Source organism: Falco punctatus, assembly GCF_963210335.1.
Source record: "Falco punctatus genome assembly, chromosome: 4".
Classification (NCBI taxonomy): Eukaryota; Metazoa; Chordata; class Aves; order Falconiformes; family Falconidae; genus Falco; species Falco punctatus.
The window spans coordinates 111,184,829-111,210,860 of record NC_137583.1 but is presented as its reverse complement, the minus strand read 5'-3'; the positions used below and the strand labels follow the sequence as shown (position 1 = coordinate 111,210,860).

Here is a 26,032-nt window from a genome sequence, read left to right as displayed (position 1 = left end):
CATGTCAGGTGTGGAATCAAAAACCTGTAACACTAAATGTGCTGGAGAAAGTACTCTTGGGAAGATAACAAGGACATATTTAACAGCAGTTCCATAACAAGCATACAAAGAGTGATGACAGCTTTTGGTTTTGTTTGTGAACTAGTAGTGGCTTATTGCAACATAAGGTTTAAAAGAAAACTGTTTGTCTGAACTGTTTGTGTGCGCAGGTAAATGATCTTCTACATTCCTCTTCAAAAGGAAGAAAACGCACCGACAGCAAACACGGTATGTTTGTGGTGTGACTGGCCTGTTTCTTTGTTGGGCTTATTAAGCCATCAGTGTCAATAAAACACCGTAGCAACACATTAACAGAAAAGCCATGGGAGCCTACTGTATAAAATGTTAGTGGTTTTGTAGCTGCAAAATTTTCTTTGAGCTATTGTTTTTAGAGTAGAGGATTATGTTTTTTAAGCATTAGCATATGTTGTTATGAGAGAGAGGATATCAAATGCATTACTTTGTTTTCATACTGCTGATGGGATAATTATAGGAAAGTATGAAAATATGATTTGTAATGTATTACAAATACCATTTTGAGGTATACTTCTATTTTCAGAATGCTATTCTTGATCCTTTTTTCCTAATTTCCAGATTTATGGTGGCTGTTTTTCTGAAGATGGATGTTGGCACAGATGCATGGTACAGCAAGTGATCGAAAATGAAAAGGCAGGAACCATTTTTAAAAAATCTTTAATTGTGTGTCAGTTCTACATGCAGGATGATAGGAATAAATGCAACTCCTCTTTCTGAAACTTGCTGTGTGAATGCATTTAAAAACAGTGAATATACACGGGACCCAAATTAAAGTGACCTGTAATTTTGAAAAGTGCGGATGAAAAGACTGGCAAAACATGACATACTTGCATAGCGCTGTTTGTATTGCTTGATAGAGATTTAGGAGTGGTGGTTGACATTGTTAAGCAATGTAATTGAGTATCAGAACTTCTGAGTGGTGAACATGGCAGCCTTCGTGTGACATGTTAGCACTGATGCAAATGACCTGAAAGAGTTGTTAATCAGCTTTAGGTGACTGATACAGAAGTCTAGTGGTTCCTATTTAAAATGATAATTCCTAGACAGGCTGGTTGGCATGGAAACATTGGATTACGTATCTCTTCATTGAATAAAGTCTTCTGTAGTGCTTCTTAATTGTAGCCCTTAGCTGGGGAAAAAAAAATGCCAGCAGAGATATGTTTTGTTACTTAAAGTTTTGTTGCTAAGCTTTCAGACAGCAGCCAACATAAGAGATTTCTCTAACTTGGTTCCTTCCTCTGAAGGGTGTCTAGGCTTAGTATGGAAGATTCTAATCTCTGCAGCATACACATGTGTTAAAATGCTTATATTCTAGTAGATTTCAGTGCATATTTCTGTAGGAGATCTGTGTAACATCTGCTGATTTATATTTTATATTATTTTTCAGTGTCAGGTACTGCACATTGACTATGGAAATTCTGAGGTTCTGAACAGATCATACATAGTTGAAATTCCATCAAACTTGCAATGTCCGAGTGTTGCCAAGAAGTACAGACTCTGGGGACTGCGGATACTAACTGATCAGAACTTAAGCAGGTTTGACCAGGTGAGTCACAGATTTTGAAGCATTTAGATGATGGGTTCTGTAGCAGATGCTGGCAAATATTGGTAGTGTCACCAGGAGGAGTCTTCCAAGAGCTGCATGTTTAACTGTGAAGGCAGGGCATGCTGGGAGGGGCTGTCTGAACTGTAGCCCTTATCACACTCTAGAAACCAAAACAGTTTTATAAGAAATGGTTCAGGTTGTGCTGGCTGGTGATTTTTAGAGTATGCTTTTGCTATTTTCAGAGCCTCAGGTCTTTTTTTGACTGACCCAAGTTCTTTCTGGCACTGAGGTAACAGAGTACTACTTCTGTTTCTTTTCCTTCAGAGGGAAAAATCCCTCCCTTGATTACAGAACCTGCAATAAATTCACTTACATCTGCGAGCTGCTTGAACTTGGTGTGCCAGGGTACCGTACAAACTTTTGTACAATTTGGTCAGGAGAGAGATAGTAACAGGTAAATGTGAGTCGTTGTTGCTGGCTGGCAATGAATGTGAAAGAGTCAGGAGGTGATGCTAACAGGACCGGTATTTGAGTCTTTCTGAGTGGCACTAGTGGCAGCCTCCCTTTCTAGGACATCACTTGCAGTCTTGATGGTGTGCTGCTTCAAGGCTTGTCACTGGCACTGCCCACGCTTCACCAGCTGGTGGCTTGGGACCAGCAGTTGCCGGAGGAGGAGGTGGCAGACCTGCTTGCCTTATTGTATCCCTCTACCGTTTAGGGGTCCCAAGACCCTTTGTATATGATCTCATCCCTGTGGTCTTATTGACATTGCTTAATGTGATTCCTTAAGACAGAGAATCTCAGAATAGAAATATCTGTTCCCAGTTCCCTGGGGTGTTATTTTGTTTGTGTGTTGTTGGATTTTTTTTTTTAACTGTTCTTGTTGCTTGAAATAAAGCTTTATGCTCTGTGTAGCTTTCCTGCCCCCTTCCATTCTTAATTTTCAGCAAAATCAACTTATTTCTAGAAGCAGTGGGGCAAAAGAAAAAAAACCCTTAATAAAAGATAACTTTCTCCCAGATGCCATGTGAAAGTCTTGAGTGCATTCCCCAGTCTTTCAAAGCTGTTTTTCTTTGATATTATTGATGAAACTGATAGCTGCCAATTCTGGAATTTCCCAGTTTCTAAATGAGTATTTTCAGTAAGGTAGATTTCCGTAGGGCAGATACACGTGATGATTCATTTGTCACTATTTTCTGTTTCAACTTCTGGACCACTTATTGAAAGGCTGTTAAACAATGTAATACTTCAAATATTTTTTTCATATTGTTGCGTATAATGCTGTTAAATAGTTGGTTTAGCATCTTCTAAAAGACTTGGATAACCTGGTTGCCAACTTCTATTGAGAGCTGATGGGACTTTGGACTTCTGTCACTTGTGTGACACTGAATTCCTTGAAGCTGAACAGTGAGGTAGAAGTATTGGTGTTGAAGTCCAGTCTGGCATTGACAGTGATTAGATCAGGTGCATTTGTAGCCGTACAGATAACAGCATTGTTCCAGAATAAATGTGTTAAATATAAGTTTTACCTGTGTGGCTTTTTGGGTTTTGGTCTTAAACATGTCCTCTCTTTCTTAGAAGAAAGATGGCTGATTTCAGCTAAAAGTATTCAGTGTCCAATACACAACTTCATTGTATTTTGTATTACAGGGGAAGAAGTTCTTGAGCAGCCTGGTTTTTGAAAAAGAAATAAGAATACGTCATAAAGCCAAGCACAAAGATGGTACCATTATTGCCCAAGCAAAGTATGAAAAAGTAGATATTGGAGAGGAGGTGGCCAAGGGGGGGTTACTGAAAGACGCACATCTCCAGGGAACACTAAAAATGTGGAAGAGAGAGAAGCAGATGTTGTGAAGAATCAGCATCGGAAGATAAAAGTTTCATTTCCACTGTGCGTAAACAGATCTGATCACATGCTGCACAGCACCCTGAGACAGTGTGTGGACCCAGCAGCTGTCAGCTCAAGGAATCAGAATTTTACTGGAAACTGTGTATTTGCCCCAAAGTAAGGCAGTGGAACATCACAGAAAACTTTATATGAGTGATCTGATTAGCTTAGTTACTGAGATATGGGTGTATGAGAAGATTAAGGGGGAAGTGAGTATCTAAAATACGAGGTTCAGTTTCTGTCTTTCTATCTAGTGAAGTAATACAGGCACTCAGTGGAAGTGAGTATATGTGAGTCTGTGTGCATGCTACAGTAGTGGGAATTAGGACATTAATCTGTAGAAACCTGTTCATTAATGTTGTTGAGGAAGCACAGGCTATCTAGCCAGTGTTTGATTTCCAGAGACAGACAATTCTCATATATCTTAATGCAAGATTTTGAAAAAGAAGGAAGGTGTAGCAGCTAGTAAGCAGAGGAGAACATAGTGGAAAGCTTAGTTGAGAGCGAAGGTTGCAGAACATCGGGCCTTTAGGAGATTTTGCAGTGACAGGCAATGCAATGTTTGTTTTAGCATCTACGAATTTTTCATAGGCTTGTCCCTGAGTCTTTTTCTAGTTATCCCCTATTTATTTAACTCTGTTAAAAACTCCCTGGGTGCATAAGTGGAATGTAAAAGTACACTTACCTAGCAGGACAAACATATTTTGGTTATTTATTTGTGTAGGAATGTAACAATGTGTCCTTATAAGAAAGAAAGCCAGCAACCACGGTTTGAAGTAAGCTTTAGGGGATTACGTTGTCTTTGCAACTTGTAATTACATTGACAAGACATGGTGGTAAGTTGGCAGTTACAGTTGTTCTAAGAAATCTTTTTAAAGAGACTTGCCCTACAGTTGCTAGAATTGCCATGGCAACAGGCTGCTGAGAAAAATGTTTGTGGGTGGGAAAGATGGTACTTGGCATTCAGAAAGTTGAGATGGTGTAAGAAGTAATGTTCTCCAAAAAAACTTATTTAGAATTTGCTAATGTTCCATAATTTGAGCTTCTTAAACATTGTAATGAATCACCTGAGGGGCATGCCCTTCCACATACCAGCATGTTATCCAAATACATTTTGCAATTATATCGCTTAGGCAAGTCTATGCTGTTAATAAATACTAATATGAAATGAGGTGCTCTTCAAAAAAGTCTAAAGTACCTCATCCTGAATTATTTTGATACTCTGATCTGCCCTGTTTTCTGAGTTATCGATATACTCTGAATCTGACTTTTAAAGAAGAAATAGCCTTTTGTTGTTGTGGCATGCAGCAATGAGGTATCCTGACTGGCCTGAGCAGCCAGCAGATTCTCTATTCCATTTCTGTACGTTCTGGCATCTTTTAACTTTTTGCACATTGCAGGCATTTTTGAGTGGATGCCTGCAAAGGAAATTGAGAAGAAAAGAAGTTAGGGTGTAACCAAAGCCATACAGGTGAGGATGAAGCTGATGTGGGGTCTAGTGGAGCTTTGGTACCATACAGTATTGTCACAGTACTCTGGGGCAGATGCTTCACATCACTTTTCGTTATAAAAATAACTTTAAGGTTATAGATCCAAAACACTAACCTTAAAGTGCTTTGGCTTATTTGGTAGATAGAGGGCTTGAATTACAATGGATCTTGACTTTTCTGGATCTGCAGTGTGGTATTGTAAGGTGTTTTTTTTGATGGGAAAGACTTTTGAGTTGGTGAAAACATAGAAAGGGTTGTCTTCAAATGATGTATGTTTTTCCTTTGTGTTGTGTCTTTGTGAAGACTGGTATGGAGAGGGATGCAAATTCTGAAGTTGTAAAGCATGACTGTGGGTGCTTCTATGGTCTTTTTGATGTGGTGGTCTGTGGTCATTTCTGAAATTACTATAGCATGAAAGAATGCACATTATGTGTGGTTTGGTTTTTTTTAATTAATTTATCTTAATTAATTTGTAAAAGGGAAAAATGCTAGCTTCTACCTCGGTGTCAGACACCAGTTTGGCACAAGTAAGACCAGATCAGAAGCTGTATGAAGACAAAGAAGTTCTCGGAAGGGAGAATGTATATCTCTTGCAGGGGCAGAAGGAACTAGAACCAAGGATTCAACAGCTGAAGTGTGAGCTTCAGGTATGTGGAAATGCAAAGAGGGTGCTTCCCTCCCTGTTGTGTTTCTGACAATGCTTTTGTCTTACGGTTTCATTGTACTGCAGTTCAGCTGTGCACTGTTGTTTGGATTAAACTGGTTGAGTGGAGATTTGTCTTGCCCTGGTGCAGGGAGATGCTGTCAGTGAGTGTTAGCCCATGTTTTGCAGTCCAAGTTGGATTCTAGCTCCCCTTGGTGTATGTACTGGCTTGCCACCACACTTGATGAAATTGCTGGTTTGGATGTAGGTGTTCAGTTTGAACACGTAGCTTTGCACTTTGTGATTAAAAACATGCTTTGTGTATAAGGATGCAATTCTTGCCTTTTTTTTTTTTCTTCTCACTTAGAGGGAAAAAGGCTTTCTATGTGTTGGGCTGAAAATTCCTAAGCCTCACAGAATCATAGCAGCTGTGGAATAGAACTGGGTAAGAATTAGTATTTCCTTAATTGCTGCTTAATAGAAAATATGCTTATGTTTCTTTGCAGGGGAAGTTCCTTGCACTATCTGAGAGAAACGCAGTACTTAGTAATAGTTACTGATAGGCTTAAAAATGGTGTGAATGGTTTTAAGTGTGATAAACAGCAGTAGTAAGAAGAGATTGTGTGAAAAGCTATTTGCATGAATTCAGAAAAATGTTGTGCAAACACTTATCTCTACAGATACGAAAGGAAAATCTGCCATTGTGTAAATCCCTTTGAAACCTCCAAACCTGAATTTGCATACGACTTTCTTGCAGAATAAAACTACTCATAACTGGCTTTGCTACTCTGTTACCTCTGCCTAGAACACCTGTGTTGCTATGAACCCTAATCCGTTGTTGCACAGATTCTCCATCCACTGAAGATAGGATGTTTGTGTACTTCTATGTAAACTAAATTGACAAGCAACAGAATACATGCCTGCAGCTAAGAAAAAAATACTTGAATGTGCAAGGAATTCTTAGAAGCATTTCTTATATCTAGCCTGATTTATTTACTTTTTAAAACAGATTTCTGCAAATTTTAATTACTATTTTGAGTTGAATGCAAGTAAACTGCTTTAAAAGAAAAGGTGGTGGATAGCCTTTTAAGTGAGATAATATTTGCTCCCTGCTAAAACCACTATGGTACACAATGGCTTATTTTAGAAAGGTGTTGTGTGGTAGTAGCTTTGAGGGTTACTTCAAAAAAAGACACCCTGCAGTCATGAGACTGGATGCTCATCTGCAAATAAAAAAACTATTTATTTCTTTCTATATTTGTTTTTCTGTTTGGTGGTGGGTTTTTTTGGTTTGGTTTTTTTTTTAATATGTAGCAAGTCTGAAAGGCTGAGAACATTTAAAGACTGTTTCATTACCTAAAGTGGAGTCTATAAGGGCACCTCTATGGTATGAGAGCAAGAACTCTGAAATTCAGGTTGCCCCTTGAGGAATATAGCCTGATGTGGTGTGTTGGCTTTTTTTGGGTCAAGAATATTCCTTAAGAACATCCCTTGTAGGAAGGTCAGGGTGGTTGTACATACAGCAAGAGTTCTTGTTTTGCTGCACCACTTTGAGGTGTGGTAGTGATGAGACTAAGGAGTTTCTTGAGGTACTGGACTTAGATTTTCTTGAACTAATGGGTAGGAACTTTTCAGCAAGGGAAGAAAAAATTCTTGTGTTGTTTGAAAACTTGCTAGCAAATGGGGAGAAATACACTTGAACACATCACTACTGAAATGAGAGGAAGGAAATGAACCTTTAACCTTTAAGTGTAAATGTTTAAAATGTTAAGTTTAAATGGACCTTTAAGGAGCTATTGAAGAAAATAAAAATGGTTTGTAAGTCTTTCTAGGCATTTTATTGGTGTTTTGAAGAGGGCCATCTGTGTGTGTGTGCATATCTGTAGTTTTCAAAAGTCTAAATTGTGGTCTGCTTATTAGTAACTGGCTAACTGTTGTGACTGTCTTTACCTGTCTTTGTTGAAACACTGCTGCAAAAATGATAAATAATTCAGAGAAAGAAGGAAGCATTCAGGAAAACTGCTGAAGGTTTTGAGGAAACCCTACGTATGTATTTTGGAAAGAAAATGAGAAGTTTGGCTGCTAAGATGAAGGCAGTGAAAGAAGTTAGATATGTATTTTTTTTCTGAAGTAGTACTACGTATCATTGCCCTGCTTATTTCTTGAAGTAATGCATGCTTCTTTGTTTCCCAGAAGTTTTGTTTTGTTAATTTTCTAAGAAAAATATAGTGTTGTATACAGAGGGGAGTATTTTCCAAAAGCAAGGCTGAAATGTGAGCTTTTTGTAAGCTCACATTAGAATTTGCATTGTCTGCTTCTTAGTCTTCATCAGGTGACTTTGCTTTATTTCTTCTCCTTTACCATAGCTGTTGCAGGAAGAGCTTTCAATTCAGTCTTCAAGGAAGATGCAGCTAATTGTTAAAAGTAACTGGATAGTCAGAGTTCCTTGGGTATCTGTATTGCTGTGAGAGGTGTATCTCTTTGGGTAACCCAAATTACTCTTCTGGTTTTAAAAGAAGAGGCAAAACTGCAACGGGAAGAAAACTTGAAATAGAAATGATCATCAGTGCCTTTAAGAAAGAATGTATATATTGGTATATGTGTTTGTGGAAGATGAATAAAAAGAAAAAAACAAAACCAAAAAACCCCAAACAACCAAGGGAGGAAATAGGACAAAAGGGAAATTAAGAGCAGGAGGGAATTTTGTACACATACAGCCTTGTCAATACTGAGGTATAATGAATGTATTGTATGTATTCTTGGTCCTTCCTCAAAAAAAAAAAACAAACAAAAAAAACCCAGCTGAATGAGACAGACTGCTGCTGCTACTTTTTGAAAGAAACTCGGTTATTAACATGGCAAGTGCTATCTCAATCTGTATGTTTCAGGAGTCCGAATAGCATTGATTTTTAAACTGCTTCAGTTCTGGGGAGAAAAAAAATCCTGGTAAAATATTGTTTCCTCCTTACAACTTCGGTACACAAATAAGAACAGTTGTTTTGGGGAGCAGCTCTCTCAAACCATAAAAGTGGTTACAGAAGGATGTCTCACTGTTCCATGTTCCTTGGAAAAATTGCAGAAGATTTGGACAGAGTATCACTTGGCTCAGGAGAAGATTCAGTTATGCAGAAATGTGGTAGGTTGGAATTACTTTTTTTTTTCTCGAGCTATAATTTAACAGCTGTTGATAGAGTATGCATGGAAACATCTGCCCTTTGCTAGATAATGTTGGAGGCTTTGCTCCCTTTGCCACAACTGCTGTATTTGTGGAGCGTTATTTTTTTGTGTTAAACCTAGACTTTTTGACACCCTTGGTTTTTGTAAAGAAATAGAAGGAAATCAGAATATGGTACTTTAAAAGCTTTCTGTTCTGTGATAGTTAGAAACTGCTTCAGCTGTGCAGCTGAACTGTCTCTTCAAAACCTTTTGTTAGAGCAGCATGCCGCTGCGTCCTATGTGCTTCCCTCACCTGGGAGGTGTAGGGAGAGCGGCGTGCGGAGGCGTGTGTGGGAGGATGGACCGCACGGGGGAAAGCTGCCATCTAGCGCAGCTCCTCCGCAACCACGTCGGGAGAAGCCTGCCCGCGTGTGCAGGCACGGCTGTGTGGGTAGGGATGGCTCTCTGCTGTGTCTCTCCCGGGCAGCAATGCTACCTTTGGGAACGGGAAGGTTCCCTGGTCTATGGCAGGCATTGTCGTAAGGTAGGGAAGGGATGGTGCATCTGGGAGAATGACAGCAAACGTGTAGTGACTATTTTCACGTATAACCTAACACATTTTAAGCAGGCATGCTTAAAATGTGTTGTTGTATTACACTGAATTTAACAGGTCATCAAATGGACTAGAAAAGAATGAGTGATTAAGAGACTCGTGGAATCATAGAATGGTTTGGGTTGAAAGGGACCTTAAAGACTATCTAGTTCCAGCTCCCTGCCATGGGACAGGGACACCTTCCACTAGACCAGGTTGCTCCAAGCCCCATCCAACATGCCCTTGAACACTTCCAGGGATGAGGCATCCACAACTTCTCTGGGCAACCTGTCCCAGTGCCTCACCACCCTCACAGTAAAGAATTTCTTCCTAATATCCAATCGAAATCTACCCTCTTTCAGTTTAAAGCCGTTACCCCTCGTCCTATCAGCACATGCCCTTGTAAGAAGTCCCTCTCCGGCTCTCTTGTAGGCCCCCTTTGGGTCCTGGAAAGCTTCTGTAAGGTCTCCCTGGAGCCTCCTCTGCTCCAGGCTGAACAACCCCAACTCTCTCAGCCTGTCTTCATAGGAGAGGTGCTCCAGCCTCTGATCATCTTCGTGGCCCTTCTCTGGATTCATTCCAACAGGTCCATGTCCTTGTTATGTTGGGGACCTTAGAGCTGGAATGCAGTACTCCAGGTGGGGTCTCACAGAAGTGGAGTAGAGGGGGAGAATCATCTCCCTCAACCTGCTGGTCATGCTTCTTTTGATGTTTGGCTGTGGGTCCACTCCAGACTGCGCTTGGAACCAGCTCTCTAACTCCTCCTCAGCCTCCCTGACACGATGCATCCTTCCCCCTGCCTCCTGCAGCTCAGCTGCCTGCTCCAGGAGCCCCTCCGCCTGGGCACACCTTCTGTAGGCAGCTCTGCTGCCTGTCCCTGCCCCAGGAGAAAGGTCTGGGCACTGCCTGCAGCCTGAGGTCTGCACTGCAGCCTCTCTCCTCAGCAGCTCCAGCGGGGTGGGGGCACTGGCCACCACCAGGGTAGATGGGGCAGACCCATCAACCGATCCCAAGTAAGTTATGGTTTTGTTGGCTGTGCAGGAAAAACTATTAAAACATCTGTAGCATGGAACACATTTCATTGCTGTAGGTGAAAACAAAATAAAGTCAAATGTTTAAACTTGGCAACATTAAGATAAGTGTTAATAAGCTGATGACATTTTAGTGTTGTATCTTGTATAGGGGAGTAATGTGTAGAACAGCTAGGCTGCAAGGTACCCAGGAGGCAGGGCTGCCTAGGGATTCCCTTGTACAAGCTCTTCTTGGGTGAATTCCTGATCTCATGTGAAATAGTAGCAGTTGCAGTTTTCGGGAGATTACATGGGATGGTTGAGCTCAAGTGGGTCTGTAAGCCTCATTGAACAACAGCAGACAAGTAAAGCAAAGCTGTCTTAGAACTTGTTTTTGCCCCATCCTCCAGGTTTGCTTTGACCGAGTTGGACTGGGGGTAGAGGGAAAGAAAAATCTTAACATGGGCAGGATTTAGGACAGGGACAGGTACAGGTACAGTGGTGTGACTGGGGAGTCTCGGAATTGTTTATTAAATAGAGGAGATGGTTTATTTAGTGTCATTCAGGTGGCAGTGTGTGTGAGGTGTTTTTTGAGGTTTTTTATTTTGAGTTGCAAACATGAGCTAGCAGCATTCTTCCATGAGAAACATCATGAAAAGACGTTTCATTCTAGAAGCATGCTTAAAGTTTTTCTGATGGACTAATTTGTTGGAATATGTTATTCTGGACATTGTCCTCAGTTTTAGTTGTGAATGGCTAACAAGTTATGTTTGCATGATGCATTGTAGTGTGTTACACTGCCAAAATATTTGAAATACCGATGAAATGAGCTTACAGCAGTATGCCGCTTCTATGTTTGTGTAGCCTTCAGTTTTTTGTTGACAAGGTGTTGGCTTCACACCTGGCTTGAAAACCAGTTTAATTTGGAAACCGACACCCCTCTGCTCCTCCCATGCCCATTCTGACATTGTTCCTGGTTGCCTAAGCTAAGGTGTAAACGAATGGTGACATGAAATCTTATGACTTTTCAAGAGCATCCTGCTGTAAAAAAAATTTCTGCTCTCTGAAGAGGGGAAATTGTCATGGTAGTGTCACAAATATTTTAAATGGGGAAAAATAAAGACAACAGGAGTTCTTCTAGATGTCAGGTATCCCACAGAGTGCTTGAGAGCTGCAAAGAGTATGCAAGTGGGAATGTGTGTGGAAGTGTAGAGCTCCCTGAAGAATTAATTTACTTTTCAAGATGGATTGGTAGCAGCTGGAAGCAGGACATCTCAAGGCTTTTGTGGAATTTGTCTTAAGTATTTTGAAGACTTAGGTAGGTGAAAGGTACAGAACAAGAGTTTTGGGGGCATCATGGAGAGCTACGGTGCCACAAAGGCTGTCCTGTCTTAATGTGCAGTGTAGTGACTTAACTTTTTTTTGTTATTTCCTGAGAAGCATTTTGATTTTTGAAGATCTATTTTATGTGTTGTAACATGCCACAGGATCTTGGCTACTATATTTTCAAATACCAGAAATGTCTGAAGATGCACACAGTAAAAGGGCACGCTTAATATTCTGCTTCTCAAACCTACTTAAATTATACTGACTGTAGATAGGCTAACAAATGCATTGATGTTGCTGACTTTGTTTCCTGCTCAGTTGTAGTGAGATACGTGTAAATCCAATGTACAGGAAGCCCAGTGAACCCAAACAGATGGATGAAATAGTTGGCTATTAAACTGTAGCAGACTGTTTAACTCTGTTTGCTTAATTTGTCAACCCAGCTGTCAAAATTGGTTTTACTAAGTTAAATCTTGCTATTCAATTGCCTAAGCAATGTGCTCTTCCTTTAACCTCTCTGGCGTGCTGATGCCCTCTCTCACTGTCACAAGCCTTGTTTGTAAGCTCTTGGGAACGAACATCTTGTTTTGCTTTCAGGGAAACCTAATGCATCTTAAATACCACAGGCGTGGGTAAACCCCATAAAGTTTGAGTGCAAAGTAAACGGCATTATTTTAGTTTTCATTTTCTATGCTTTCTTAGTTGATTTATGCTGGTTTAACTGGGTCTTTCTTAGATACTGCCCTAAAATGAAGATGGGCAACTGGAGTGTTTGTTCTTAATAAGGCGTTTATGTAATCACAGAGTGGTCAGAGTTGGAAGGAACCTCTGGAGATCATCTAGCCCAAGCCCCTGCTAAAGCAGGCTCACCCAGAGCAGGTTGCACAGGATCACGTCCAGGTGGGTTTTGAATTATCTCCAGAGAAGGAGACTCTACAGCCTCCCTGGGCAGCCTGGGCCAGGGCTCTGTCACCCTCAAGGTAAAGAGGTTTTTCCTCATATTCAGACACTTCCCTTGTTGCAGTTTTTGCCCGTTGCCCCTTGTCCTGTCGCTGGGGACTGCTGAAAAGAGCCTGGTCCCATCCTCTTGACACTCACCCTTAAGACAATTGATTACGCTGATGAGATCCCCCCTCAGCCTTCTCCTCTCCAGCTCCACAGCCCCAGCTCTGCCAGCCTCTCCTCACCAGGGAGGTGCTCCAGGCCCCTCACCAGCTCCGCAGCCCCCGCTGGGCCCTCCCCAGCAGCTCCCCGTCTCCCGTGACTGGGGAGCCCAGCGCTGGGCCCAGCACTCCCGATGGGCCTCACCAGCCCGAGCAGAGGGGCAGGATCAGCTCCCCGCACCCGCCGGCCACGCTGCCCCTAACGCGCCCCAGGGTCCCACCCGCCTTCTCGGCCACAGGGCCACCGCTGGCCCGCGGGCAACCGGCTGTCCCCCAGCACCGCCCGGCCCTTCCCCGCAGAGCTGCCCCCCAGCAGCCCCCCCCCAGCCTGTGCTGGTGCAGGGGCTGTCCCTCCCCAGGGCAGGACCCCGCGCTGGCCCCTGTGGGACCCCACGAGGTCCCCTCCCCCCGGCTCTCCAGCCTGCCCAGGCCTCGCTGAGGGCAGCACGGCCTGCTGGTGTCCCGGCGGTTCCTCCCAGTTTGTGCCATCGGGAGACCTGCCGAGGCTGCGCTCCGTCCCCTCAGGTCACCGGTGACCCAGCTGAACGGGACGGGACCCGGTGCTGAGCTGGGGCACAGCGCTGGCTACTGGCCCCCAGCTGGGCTCTGCGCCGCTGGTCACAGCCCCCGAGCTCTGCCCTCAGCCCCTGCTCAGCCCATCACTGCCCACCCGCCTGACCCACGCTCCTGAGCTTGCCCGGGGGCTCTGGTGGGGGACGGTGTCAAGAGCCTGGCTGAGGTCAAGGTAGGCACCATCCACCGCTCCCCTCATCCACCCGGCCAGTCATTCCGCCGTAGGAGGCTGTCAGGTTGCCAGGCACGGCTTCCCCTTGGTCAATCCACGTTGACTGTCCCTGGTGACCTTCTTTTTCTCCACGTTTGGAGCTGACCTCCAGGATGAGCTGTTCCATCACCTTTCCAGGGGTGGAGGTGAGGCTGACCAGCCTGTCCTTTCCTGGGTTCTCCTTCTTGCCCTTTTTGTAGACTGGAGTGACACTGGCTTTCCTCCAGTCCTCAGACACCCTCCTGTTCTCCATGCCCACCAAAGATGATGGACAGTGGCTCAGCAATAACGCCTGCCAGCTTTCTCAGTGCTCGGGGGTGATCCCATCAGGGCCCACGGGTTTGTGGGTGTCAGGTTTGCCTAAACGATCTCTAACCCAATCCTCCTCGACCAAGGGAAAGTCCTCCTGTCTCCAGACTTTCTCTCTTGCCTCCAGCATCTGGGGTTCCTGAGGACCGGCCTTGGCAGCAAAGATTGAAGCAAAGACGGCATTCAATAACACCACCTTCTCTGTATCATGACATGATGTATGTCTTGGAAACATAAGATAATCAGTGAACTGAGATAGTACTGGTGCATGGTGTGTATGAAAATAACAAAGATGGTTCTTCTGGAGTGGAAATACTTAAAAATATATTCAAAACTAGTCCTAGAATTTGATGTAAGTTCGGTGTCCCAATAGGAAGGTGGTGGTAGCAATCACTTACCAGCTTTCCTATGAAATGTTACCAAGAGGACAGCAGCTTTGCAGATGAAAAAACGGGGATAATTAGAAGTTCCCTGCTTGCAGTGTAGACAGATACTCTTAGTAATGGGGTGTAATAGAACTACTGACTTTTCAGATACTGTAGATAGTCTTTTATGGATGTGTCGTTTAATTTATGATTTTGATTTAGAAACTTATTGGAGACTCTAGTGTACATATTTAGAATTTTTTTGTGGGAAGGATGATAAAAATAATCACACCGATGTTTAAAAAAAAAAAAGTGGAGGAGGGTAGGATAAATAGAGCCATTTAATGAGGATGCTGATGCCAGAGGTAGCTTTAGCTATTCTGTATATCAAAAAGTAGTAACTTGCACTAAAGGGAGCAAAAAACTTGGGCCAAAAGTAGAAAAAGGCTCTAAAAAGGGATTAGAACTTATCTATGGAGGGGGATTATTTTTTTTCCCCTCTTGTTTATGAAGTCATTAAATCACACTAAAGCAAGAATGCATTGATGAGGTGATTGCACTATACATAGTCCTCTTTTACGGACTTTCCTAAGCATTGCTATAGTCTGAAACAAGATGGTAAGATGGTTTGGCATTTGGTCTGACAGTGTCTGATGCTTGGTTGTGTGAGGTTGTTTGTGGAGATGTTTATTAATTAATTTATATATTTATTTATTTTGAAAGGTATAAGATGGACCAGACACAAATTAAACTAAATTTTGTAGTTTGAGAAGCCTTTAGCCTGTTCTAAAGAAGTTGAATTCTAATGTTTGCTGTTGTGATGAGCTTACATCTTTATTAAGCAGACTATTGATATACTGCCTGTGTACTTAATGCTCTGTGAGGTTATTGAACAAGCATTGTGTGAGCCATGAAAAGTCACATGTATCTAATTACATGGCAGACACAGGGAGCAGACTTGTCCTGTGGCTCCCAAGCTGTATGTTCAGTCATGTGTAGACTGTTCAATTTACTCTAGTGCTGAAACTGGTATTGGAGTTTGGTTGCCTGGTTGAATCTTCTACTATGTTACGTCTCTACGGCTTTAGTTTTTGAAGTAATATTCTGCAGAAGTCTTGTCTTGGAAAGTGTTCTTTATGACAGGGGGTCCTTACTCCTTTTTATGCAGTGCATTACAGTATTCTTTTACAAATGAGCTCCTGTCTTGTGGGAAGAACAGCCCAAAGTCTGTAAAAATTGTGTGTGCTTTTGGTCACCAGAGATGCCCAATAATCGCAGAAGTGCCTATTAAATATTTTTTTGTTTGTTTCTTGTTTTTAAGTGCTGAAGTAATATGTTGTGTTCACTTTCTGTAGTAGAACTTATTCCACTGATTTTTATTATCCAGGCCACTAATGTCTGGCTGAATTACAACATCTGTGTAGCTGCTAATCTAAGTTTTAAAGCAGTGTATGTTGCAACTTGGAGTTACACTTCTGTTGTGTTTTGTCCATCTTTCAATTTCCAGCCACTGGATCTTGTTCTGCCCTTGTCTATTTCTAGTGTATCTTCTCTGGATGCTTAAACTGATTAAGTCGACTTCTAAGATTTCACTGGATAAACTAGATTTAAAAACACTCGTGAACCTGTGTTTGTGTATACATGTCTACATTACAGATATATCATATATTACTTGTTAGTAGGAAATGTTCATTTGTTCTTTGGCTCCATGTGAAACTGATAGCAGTGCCCTGGTTAACTCTTCTGTTGTTTTCTATTTCTTTATTAATTGCCTTCCACACCAGACTTCCCAAGATTTTTTTTGGGGGGGAATGGGGAAGGGAACATGTGTCAGGACAATGTGTTATAGCATTTCAATCGTTTTACTTACTTTTTTTATTTTTGGAGATGGATGAAGAAGGAAATAGCAAATTTTTACAATAGGTCTGTAAAGCTGTCATTTGGTCTTCCATATTCATGTATATTTTCATATTTCTGTGGGCGTGTTGGGTTAAATCACTGTGAAAAGAACACTGCAAACATGCTTCTGAGTATAGTTTTTTATCTTCCTTCATCCATTTCAAAAAGTTTGGTTTTGGTAAGTCTGTTAGTTGTCTTGTCTGATACGAATGTGGGATTCCTCTCCCAATAGCAGAACTAATCCTGCCAGTCATCCAAGGGAAACTTTGATTTTGTTTCTAGAAAATTAGTTTAGTGATCTTACTGCAGATAATCAGTAGGGAGCTTACAGGTCATCGGTCTTTCCTGCTAGAAGGCAAGGAAAAAATTAATAAAAGGATTTTTTTTGACTGTAAAGCATTCTTCTCCAGAAAGAAATCTTTTGCAGTTTGACTTTATAGATGTAATTTGACATGTATGGAAATATGGATAATCCAAATTCTAATTTCTGTAATACAATCAAAAACTGTAGGACAGTTACGACATTTTAAGTTTACAGCATCAGTTAGGGCTCCCACTGTTATCAACAGTCATGCAGAAACTGTTTCTTTAGTTGTCTGATAAGGCAATCATATTCTTACACTGTAAAGGATGCTGTATTTGTGCAAGGTCATCGTGTCATAGGAGCAGATGTTAAAACCAAAATTTGCTTTTTCACTCATTCCTAGTCAGGCAGGTATTGTGCTATTTGTACTTTGCAAGGATTAACGCTTTTTTGTATCACTTCCCACATTGTGTATGTGGTGTTTGGTGTGAGTTGCTGACTTGCTTTTCCTTCTGCGTAGGATGAAAGAGATGAATTGATTACCAGGAGTGATGAGGTGCAGCAGAACTTGTATTCAGCAGTGGAAGAATTAATTTTGGAAGTGGATAAACTTGCCCCTCTCTGAGTGCTCAAGAATGTTACAGGTGAGGATGTCACTTTTATCAGTATTGATTCTGAAACACTGAGAACTTGTGGAGGGTGTTTCTTAAATGTTTAATGTTTTATAATTGGAGACCTCAACAGCAGCAGATGAAACTTTAGATAACACTTCCGAGTGAAGTTGTACACCTGACACCTGTAGTTCTCAGTGTTACTTGTGATCGTGGCTCCTAGATGTTTTGTTTCTAGAGGCAAATTATTACCTAGATCCTCAATTTGAGCAACAGTTTTGGTTTGTGTTTTTTTTTAATGGTATTGCGTTTGGTGGCTAACAAGACTTCACAAAGCACAGAATATTTAGAAGACAGGTGTTAATGAGAGAACCTACAATTAAAAAGTCAATGCAGTTACCCTGTAAATTGTGGTGGTGGGTTTTGTGGTTGGCTTACATGCTTTCCTAGCCATTTCTCTTCAGGTGGCTGTGTACTTTGGACGAGTGTAGCAAAATGTAAAATGTTTAAAGCTTTTTTTTGTTTGTTTGTTAAGGTGAGAGTTAAACACTACAGAAGCACATGTTTATACCACGGCTCTCCCTCTCAGCCAGTCCAACAACAGAAAGTGGGAAAATAGACAGGGAACTAGGCTCTGTAGAGGTAGTAAGAACTTTTGAAGAGGACTTTATCACTAGAAGTATTACCAAATTGGCATTACTGGTCTTTGCTATTAGAAATAATTTCTTTTCTTCTTTTTAACTTCAGAAATATAATTTGCTTTTATTTTGACTGTGCAAGTGTGCTTGGAGAGGGTAAAAAGGTTGGCAGTAGTATCAGCTTGTCTGTACAAATTTAAGAGATGTATTTGTCCGTGCAAGTATGAGACCGTTCTTATGAAAAAGCATTAAGATTACAGACTGCACATATGTTTGTATAAGGTTGAAGCAGCATTAATAAATTGGAAGCGTTCAAATTTTCATGGAATTACTCAATTTCTAATGGAATTATTTTTCAATGCCATTAAAAAAATGTTTTGGTACACTAATTTTTGGTTCTAGTCTGACTGGAGATTGGCGCCTGATTAGAAAAGATATTGGAAGGGTAGCATTTCATGGCTTTCTATCACTAGAGGCCCTGTGTGGATCCTGCTTCTTCAGACAGAGGAAGGTTGTGGTGGTGTAGTGTGTGTTGGTTTTTCTGGTTTAAGTTTTTGTTTTGTGTTTTTTTTGGGTTTGTGGTTTTTTTTTTTTTTTTTTTTTTTTTTTTTTTTTTTTTTTTGGTGTGTGTTTAAAGGTTATACTGTGCTAATCCACTAGGTGGTAGCCATTAAGCATCTTCTAGAAAATTGTACTGCAGTGAAATTTTAAGTGTTTTGAAAATATTTGAAGGGGGACTGACATGCTGCTAGGTGTGTTGAGTCAGTTTTAGGCTTCAGCTTAACTGTCCTCTCTTATATTAAGGGCTAGAAGGTGAAAATAGTTTTCCCAAGTAGGGAAACGGAAATAAGTTTTTACCAAATATCAGTGAGAACCTTGGTTGCAGTTTTATAGAGCTGAAGAGGTCACGCTGTGCTGTCCTAGACACACAAGTGTTTTTCCAGTGTTTCTCAGAAGAACAGGAGCGTGGAAGCTAATGCCCTTTGGTTGGGGCTGTGTATTGCGGACTTCTTTTCTGCATCACAGAGCTCTTCTGACTTATGTTTTATAACTTCTGGTGAGAATTGTTGTTGTCCTGAACTTTAGAAAAATTCAGACAGCTTCTGTCCAGCTGGGTCCAACTGGCTAGGACCTGGGTAAACAGTTGGTGAGCTCCATGCTTTCCAAGTGATAATACTGCATCGGTTTAGAGGAAAGCAGAGTGTGGGCCTATGCATAAGCTGCTCTAAAGCAAGCTGGGGTTTGAGCTGAACAGTTGTCAGCTGCTGTGTATTAGCTGTCTATAAGAATGTTTCCTTTGCCCCGTGGATAGTGTGTAGTAGCTTGTTCTGGTGCCTTTGAGTTACCACACTTAGAGATGTCAACTGGGACTAAGCACATGTAGGCTACTGAGCCATCTTCATCTGGTAACTTGTTATCCTTTTGGATCTGGCTTCTGTATCCATGTGCTGGTGAAGTTGCTGATGTTTTATGGAAGTGTGCTCATAGCAGAAAAACAAATGGGAAGAAATAGGGCATAATCTACAGGATTCATTCCTTGAGGACAGCCTGATGGAACACATGCAGATGCTCTTCTGGTGTGACTAGTGCTATTATTTTTGTAAACAGGATGTAATATTGGTTATGAAACTGTTAGTGTGCACTTTTCTTGGCTCTACTCACTTTTGGCTGCTGTTAAATGGGCTGATTTTTTTTCTCCCTCCAAACTGTTCTATTTGAACCTGGCTTCTACCTTGCTGTGCCACTTTCTATCCATGTGTATTCTGGTATATGAAATTCCAGTTGTTCAAAAAAGAATGTGAGAAAAATCTGTTGTGCACTTGAGTGATTTGAACAGCCTCCATAAATTTAGCACAAACCTCCTTCATGAATTTGCTTATAGACAAGCATATTTGTACAAAGCTCATGTCACTTGACTCAGCTGGAAATTGCTGTTTTAAATAATCTATTGTACTGAATGTATGCTGTTCACTGTAGTAGCTATTGTTATGAAAGTGGTTTTATAATTTTTATAAAATACTGTTTGGTGGTGTAGTGGTTTTTTGTGTGGTTTATTTTTTATTTGTTTGTTTGCTGGTTTTTTGGGGTTTTTTTTTTTGGTGTGTTGCTGCATCTAGTTGGTTATAATGCAAGGAAATTCTTATGTTTTTGGCCCCAATCTGAACTTTGCTGTGTTGTGCCTGTAAAGCTGGGGCCTGGTTGTGGTATCATCATATGTAGTTCTACAAAATTGGTCAAGCTCACTTCCACACCTCTGCAGTACCTTCAGTCCTCAGCGAGGGAAGGCTGTTGCTGCCATGTTCTGGCCCATGGTGGTAGCATCAGTCTGTTTTACTTGAAGTTCTATTTGTTTGCTCATATGACCTCTGCATTTCAATTATCTAAAAGGCTCCTGACAAGTTCTTGTGTGTGACTTGAAGTTCTGTCACACTGCTTTTTCCATTATATTGGCTGTTGAGTCTGAAGGGATGAAACCCCCCTGGCTCAAGAAGAGGACAGAGAGGTGTTTTGGTGTTTTTCTTCATCTACATGACCTAGGTCTTGTTTGGGAAAGTCTGTGATAACTTCACTCAAATGTTCTGGGATCTGAGAAAAGGAAAAAAGTGAAAGCCTGTATGTAAGTGAACTGTCATAAAAAAGGTTTTTTTTTAATCAGCTGGTTGGGAATGATGTGGGTAAGTAAAATGATGGGTTTTGAAGGCTGAAGGATGCTAGTTATTACAAAAGCACAGGTTTGTCCAGTCAAATCCTACTGTTCAGAGAGAATTTTCTCTTTTTGAACTATAGCAAATTGCAGGCAAACACCAATGTAGCTCTCGAGTATTTTTCATCATGGGACTTTCCACCCAGGTGCAAGGAAGGCTGTTTTCTGTCAGGATGTTGTCTCCACTGGTAATTGACTGATACGTTCTTCCCTGACCCTACATGTTCTTCAGGTCATTTAACAGACTGCACTTTGTTTAAAAGTGATTTCTGTTTGCCCTCAGCTTTAGCCTCAATGCCTTTCCCTTATGTGTAACATTTCAGTTTCTTCTCCAATACAAGTCAAAAGGAGGTGGACCCTGTGTCCTTCATATAGTTGGCTTTTAGGTGGAAATAGGCATTTCCAGACAATAAAACTCATTTTAGAGGTATCAGATGTGTAGGTAATTGCTGTTCCATCTAGGAGTCAGTGTGATGACAGAGGTACATCAGAAGAGATTTGACTAGTGACTTTTGAAGGGAGGGTTCAGTCCAGAAGCATTCCTTATGTGTCTGGCTGCTCACCTTGTTTCTTAGAGGTTCACTTTGTTTTCTGAATTTGAGCAGTTCTATGAGGAGCATTATAAATTGAACCCCATTTTGCCCTTTATCCTGATGATTGGACTTTAAAGTCCAATCCATAGGAAAAGACACTAGAATACAAATGAATTCTTGTGACTTGTTAAGCTTTTTGTTGTCTTTTCCTTCCATGTGTTTATGGGAAAAATCAGACTGTGATCTCTCTGAGATACTTTTCTGTATTGCATTTTCTGGTAGACATATTGCCACTAGATCTGAGAGGAAAGTGGAATATAAAATATACTACTTCACTGCATATAGAAAGAGGCTTTTGTAGTAGAAATGATCTTATGCCAGTGGGTAATGCTAACTCTGCGTTAAAATGTCTTGATTTTTATAGATAGTATATGGTCACAAAATTCTTCTGATTTGCAAACCTATTTTTGTTTGATTCACTTTATGCGTAGAAACTTTCTGCTTCTCCAGAGATGGTGTATGGGTTGGGTCTGAAACAGATGACTCTGAGGAGGCATTTCAGCAGTTCTCTAAGTGGGAGAGTATTAAAATGAAGAAATTAATTTGTGTCAGAAATGATACGGACACAGCTCTGCAAATTTTTGCTGACTGGTTTAGTGGCATCTTAAAGGTAAGGCAAACAGTCAGTCGTTCCTGTTGATGAAAAAAGTGAAGTATGACACTGTGTAAACTGCGCCTGTGAGGAGCAGGCATTAGTAGGGGTGACTGCCTGTGGCAGGGCGGTTGTGCACATCAACAGTGGCTCTAGCTGACAGTGAGTAATGCATTGAGGAACAGTGTTAAATTTACCTTTATTCTTAGTGTAGCTTTGCAATGAGCCAGAGTTTATGCTTTCTTATGAAAGGACATCTTTTGTGTAAAGGCTAGTACTTTTATGCAAGTATAACTTTTGTATGGGTGTGCTCTGACTGTTCATTGTGTGACTGAAATGTTTTAATTAGTCCTTTTCAAGTGGCCTTTGGATAGAAAGACCAGATTTTGAAAGGTTCTAGTTCCTAAATGCTGCTGAAAGAAGTGATGAAAGATCACTGCAAAGGAGCAGCCAGTCTGGCTTGGCGTGATCTAGGTAGAGATTGCAGCCAAATATATAACAGGATTTTTTTCCTCATTGAAAAGCTGAGTGTGGAGAATTTATGCAAATAAAACATCCACTTCTATTTGCATGTCCTGCAGTATTTCTGGAATACCATTCTGATGGTCTGTCTCTCTCAGTCCGAGTTGTAGGAGGTTTGGAGCATTGAAGCTGAGTATGTTATCTGTCTTAAGAAAGAAATGGATGATGGAAGTGGATTACCGTCAAGTTCCGCTTGTAAAGAAAGTGCAAAGTAGGGAGGTAACTTTGCAGCTTTCCTGTTTCCATGCTTAATATCCATGTTCTTGATCAGTTTAGGACTCCTAATCTTCCTGGAAAGACTGTAACCTGCTCTCTCTCCATTCCTGCAGGCCCAGCTTCCTTGGTCTCCTTTTTGTTGCACTTGTGTGTGAATTTTCTCGGTTTGTGTCAGCATAATCTTCCTGCTCATGTGAATTGTACATAATCCATAAGGGATGTGCCTTTCCATAGTGAATAGGTTTTCTGCCCTTGCATTTCATTGTGCCCAAAGCACTGTGGCCAGACAGGGTTAAGAATAAGAGTGTTCTTTGACCTGACAATAAATGCTGTTCAGCAGCAGTGTAGACTTGTTGCATGTCATGTGCGGTACAATGTTAATGAATATAATTACTTGCAGTTATTTATAATCATGTCATTTATTAGAGGAGGTAAACAAACCTGCAGGTGGGTTTCTGTGATTGCTGGGTGCAATTCAGAGTGCTATTCTGCATGTATGAAAGTGACTAAAGTTGTTAGTGTAGTGGTGAATTTTGGTTTACCTGTTTCAAATTAGAACTTTTCTGCAAACAGTTCAGAGACATAGGAAATGTACAGACTTTTGGCATGGGTTGGTAAAATACGCGTAGGTATTATATATATATAAAATATATACCTAGGAAGAAATTTTCAGTTATCTGTCATAATGATTTCAGCTTTCGATATGCAATTATTCTATTGCAACTTAACTTTTACCTCCTTTTTTTTTAAAAAAAAGTGTGAGCAATTGTGTAGAGAAAATGTTTCTTTGAAGTGTTTCCCTTCCCATTATTTCAAATAGATACTCCTTTTCTTTCTGAATCCAAATTAATCTCGGGTAGGATTGTTCAGAATTTACAAAAGGAAATGGGTCAATAACATACAAGAAAGTTTTCAGAGACTGGATGGCTTCTCTCCAGCATGCAACTCCAGGCTTTGGGGAGCAACATATTGTTGGAACTTGCACTATTAAACTTCTTAGTTCCTTTAAGGTTAAGGCAATAAAATACTTAGATCCTAGGATTGCCTTTATGTCGTACTATATAGGAGTGGAAAGTCCAATTGGTAGTGAAATTGCTGTATTGAGCATCTTGTGTATGACTGTGTGGGAAGCACACATTGATTTTTGACATGAAACTCATGGGATTTGGATTCTTCCAGTGTTTCATTTTTGGTAAAAATCAAAATGAGATTAGGAAAATAAAACTCAACTAAAGTAAGAATCAACTTTCTTCTTGCCTGGTGCATCTTAACAGTTCTGGAAATCATTGTATCACTCAAATGTAAGGCAGTTAAAGGTGAGATCTGACTCAAATCCTGATTAGATTTCCAGTAGTGCTAAGTCTTTGTATTTCTTGCTTGGTTTTGCTGTCTGCTCCCTAACTAGTTACTTTCAATAAATCAGTAGTTATTACTTAAAATACTATCAAGTATTATAATCAAGGCTGATTTCTTTTTCTCCCCACCCCTGCTGAGTGTTTTGACCTTGTCATCTTCAGATTTAGAGGAGGTGATAGGCAATGTGGATGACACGCTCAAAAAGGTTGAGTTGGCTCTTTGTGGGGAACTGGATGCCAACTTAAATATAAGTTCTATTCATGCTTTCTGTGTTCATGACTTCTATTTATGTTGTACATCTTTGATTTCACTTTAAAGCTTTTCTTAATGTATGGGGTGAGTTCATGCACTACAGTAAGGCAGCGTCTTTTTTTGTGGAAGTATGATAGGAAGTCACTCGGGTTGCTCCCCAGAGAAAAGAGGTGTTTTCTAGGCAACAGGCAGAGGGCGGCTTTGCATTACAGGAACTTGGCTGTATGTATGGCTGGCTTAACTAAGAAATACTGGGAAAACTGGTTCTTCCCTCTCTGTGTGCAGAGAAGCTTTCTTTGAGCTGTATTGAGTTTTGGTGCTTGTGTTGAAAATACAGGTGATAGAAAGTAAGTTTCGGTTTAAAATAATGGGATTGCTTCTCTGGATGAAGTTATATGGATAAATTTAATTTTTCCTCCAGAGAGGAATAGTTTTTCATCACTTCCGTTTTGCCTGGGACAAGTGTTCTTGCCTTGTAATTTTTTTCTATGCTTATGTTAGACTTTTACCCTGTTGCTTACCTTTTCTGATAAGCATTTTCTCCATTCTCTTTTGCTAACTCTGAGGTACTTGAACTGGCAGCATAGCAGGGACTCTCATTGCAGACAGAGAATGGTCGTGTCAGCAAAAGTTGAACCTGTCCATTGATGTAGCATCATACTAACCATAAACCAGTAGTTTAGTCTGCTTGTAACTGCTCTCTGTGATAGAACCAATGATTCTTATTTGGAAGAACAGTTGCATGCTTTAATGGTTCATATCTATTTAACTGTGCTGTCCTTAAAAAAACCTCTTTCATAACATGTGGAATATGAAATTGGACGTCTGCATAGAAGTGCCAGTCAGTTTTACTCTATTGAAACTATTAGATGAACTCTTAGACTTGCTAACTTTTAGAATATTTATAAGAAGAGAGAGAGAAAAAATCTGATAAATGATTTTTTTCCTCATTAACAAGGGAATTTCTCAGTAAAGGTTTTACATCTTAAACGTTGGTGTGTATAAATGAAGAATGACTCTCAATCTTTAATCTCCCTCTGTGTAATTCAGTCCAGGAGCATGATGAAGCAGAGAAGGGAATAATTAGGAGTGCTTACAATGAAATTATACATAAAGTTTGTCAGGAGCAAAGTACGATCACTGTCATACAGAACAGACACTTGGCCAGTGTTGAGGTGAGTTTATGCCTTCCTTATTTATTTCTGTTGCACTGATATATACTAGTAACCCTTTCTGACATAACTTGTTTTTGAAAAATGTCTTTTTATCTTTTTATCATGAAATTCTGAGAGCATATTGGTGGTGAGAGATTGGTTGCGTTAAAGTTTGAGAATTGCAATTGTACGTTACCTCAGCCAATGCTTCATTTCAGTTACTTTGTGAAGATACTTTTTTAAAAAGTAAAGTGGTACAATCTGGAATCTCTAGATTCGTTACAAATCAGTATGTAACTTTAAGTTAAGGGATTGAACTTTAAGTTAGAATGTTTGTTTTCCAGAAGGTTGTTAATGTAATTAAAATTAAATACAATAAAAACCCTCTTCTGTGGGGAAAAACCCTGAAAAGCTGAATTCAAATAGGTTTCAGGCAGGTTTTCTAGTGCATTGGGCTAAAGCATATTAAAATTGAATGCTTGAACACTTTGCGATTTTTTTTCTTTCTTTCTTTCTTTCATTTTTCTTTTCCTCTTAGTTCAAAAAACAGGCTGAGGAATGGTTGAATAGAAAACCTGATATTAACAACTTATCAATTAAGAAAATTGAAAAGCTTAAAGGCCCAGTTAAGGTGGAAGCGGGTTGAAAAGAACAATTTTGAGAAAGTATGAAAATGTTAGACTGATGTTGTTTTTGTCTGGTTTTCAAATTGTTTTAGAAACATTAAATTGGTCTATTTTAAGTAAGTGGTAACTATGTAGAACACATTGTGTTTTCTGACCTCAATTAACTGTGGAAGTGTTACAGGCCCCTGAGACCATACTTGAGTGGCTTAAAAAAAAAG

The 26,032-nt window shown here is 40.5% G+C and overlaps 1 protein-coding gene across 1 annotated transcript in view; it reads left to right on the top strand.

Annotated features, from left to right (window-relative positions):
• The window catches only part of STK31 (serine/threonine kinase 31), a gene marked incomplete at its 5' end in the record, with an annotated part of 46,542 nt that overhangs the window by 3,762 nt on the left and 16,748 nt on the right, over nt 1-26,032 (top strand). Inside the window, 12 exon segments of the mRNA XM_080383228.1 lie at nt 634-708; nt 1,463-1,621; nt 3,272-3,472; nt 5,479-5,646; nt 8,602-8,778; nt 17,071-17,160; nt 17,162-17,194; nt 23,921-23,929; nt 23,931-24,077; nt 25,069-25,209; nt 25,727-25,791; nt 25,793-25,853. Of these exon segments, the coding sequence (XP_080239354.1) occupies nt 634-708; nt 1,463-1,621; nt 3,272-3,472; nt 5,479-5,646; nt 8,602-8,778; nt 17,071-17,160; nt 17,162-17,194; nt 23,921-23,929; nt 23,931-24,077; nt 25,069-25,209; nt 25,727-25,791; nt 25,793-25,853 (1,326 nt within the window).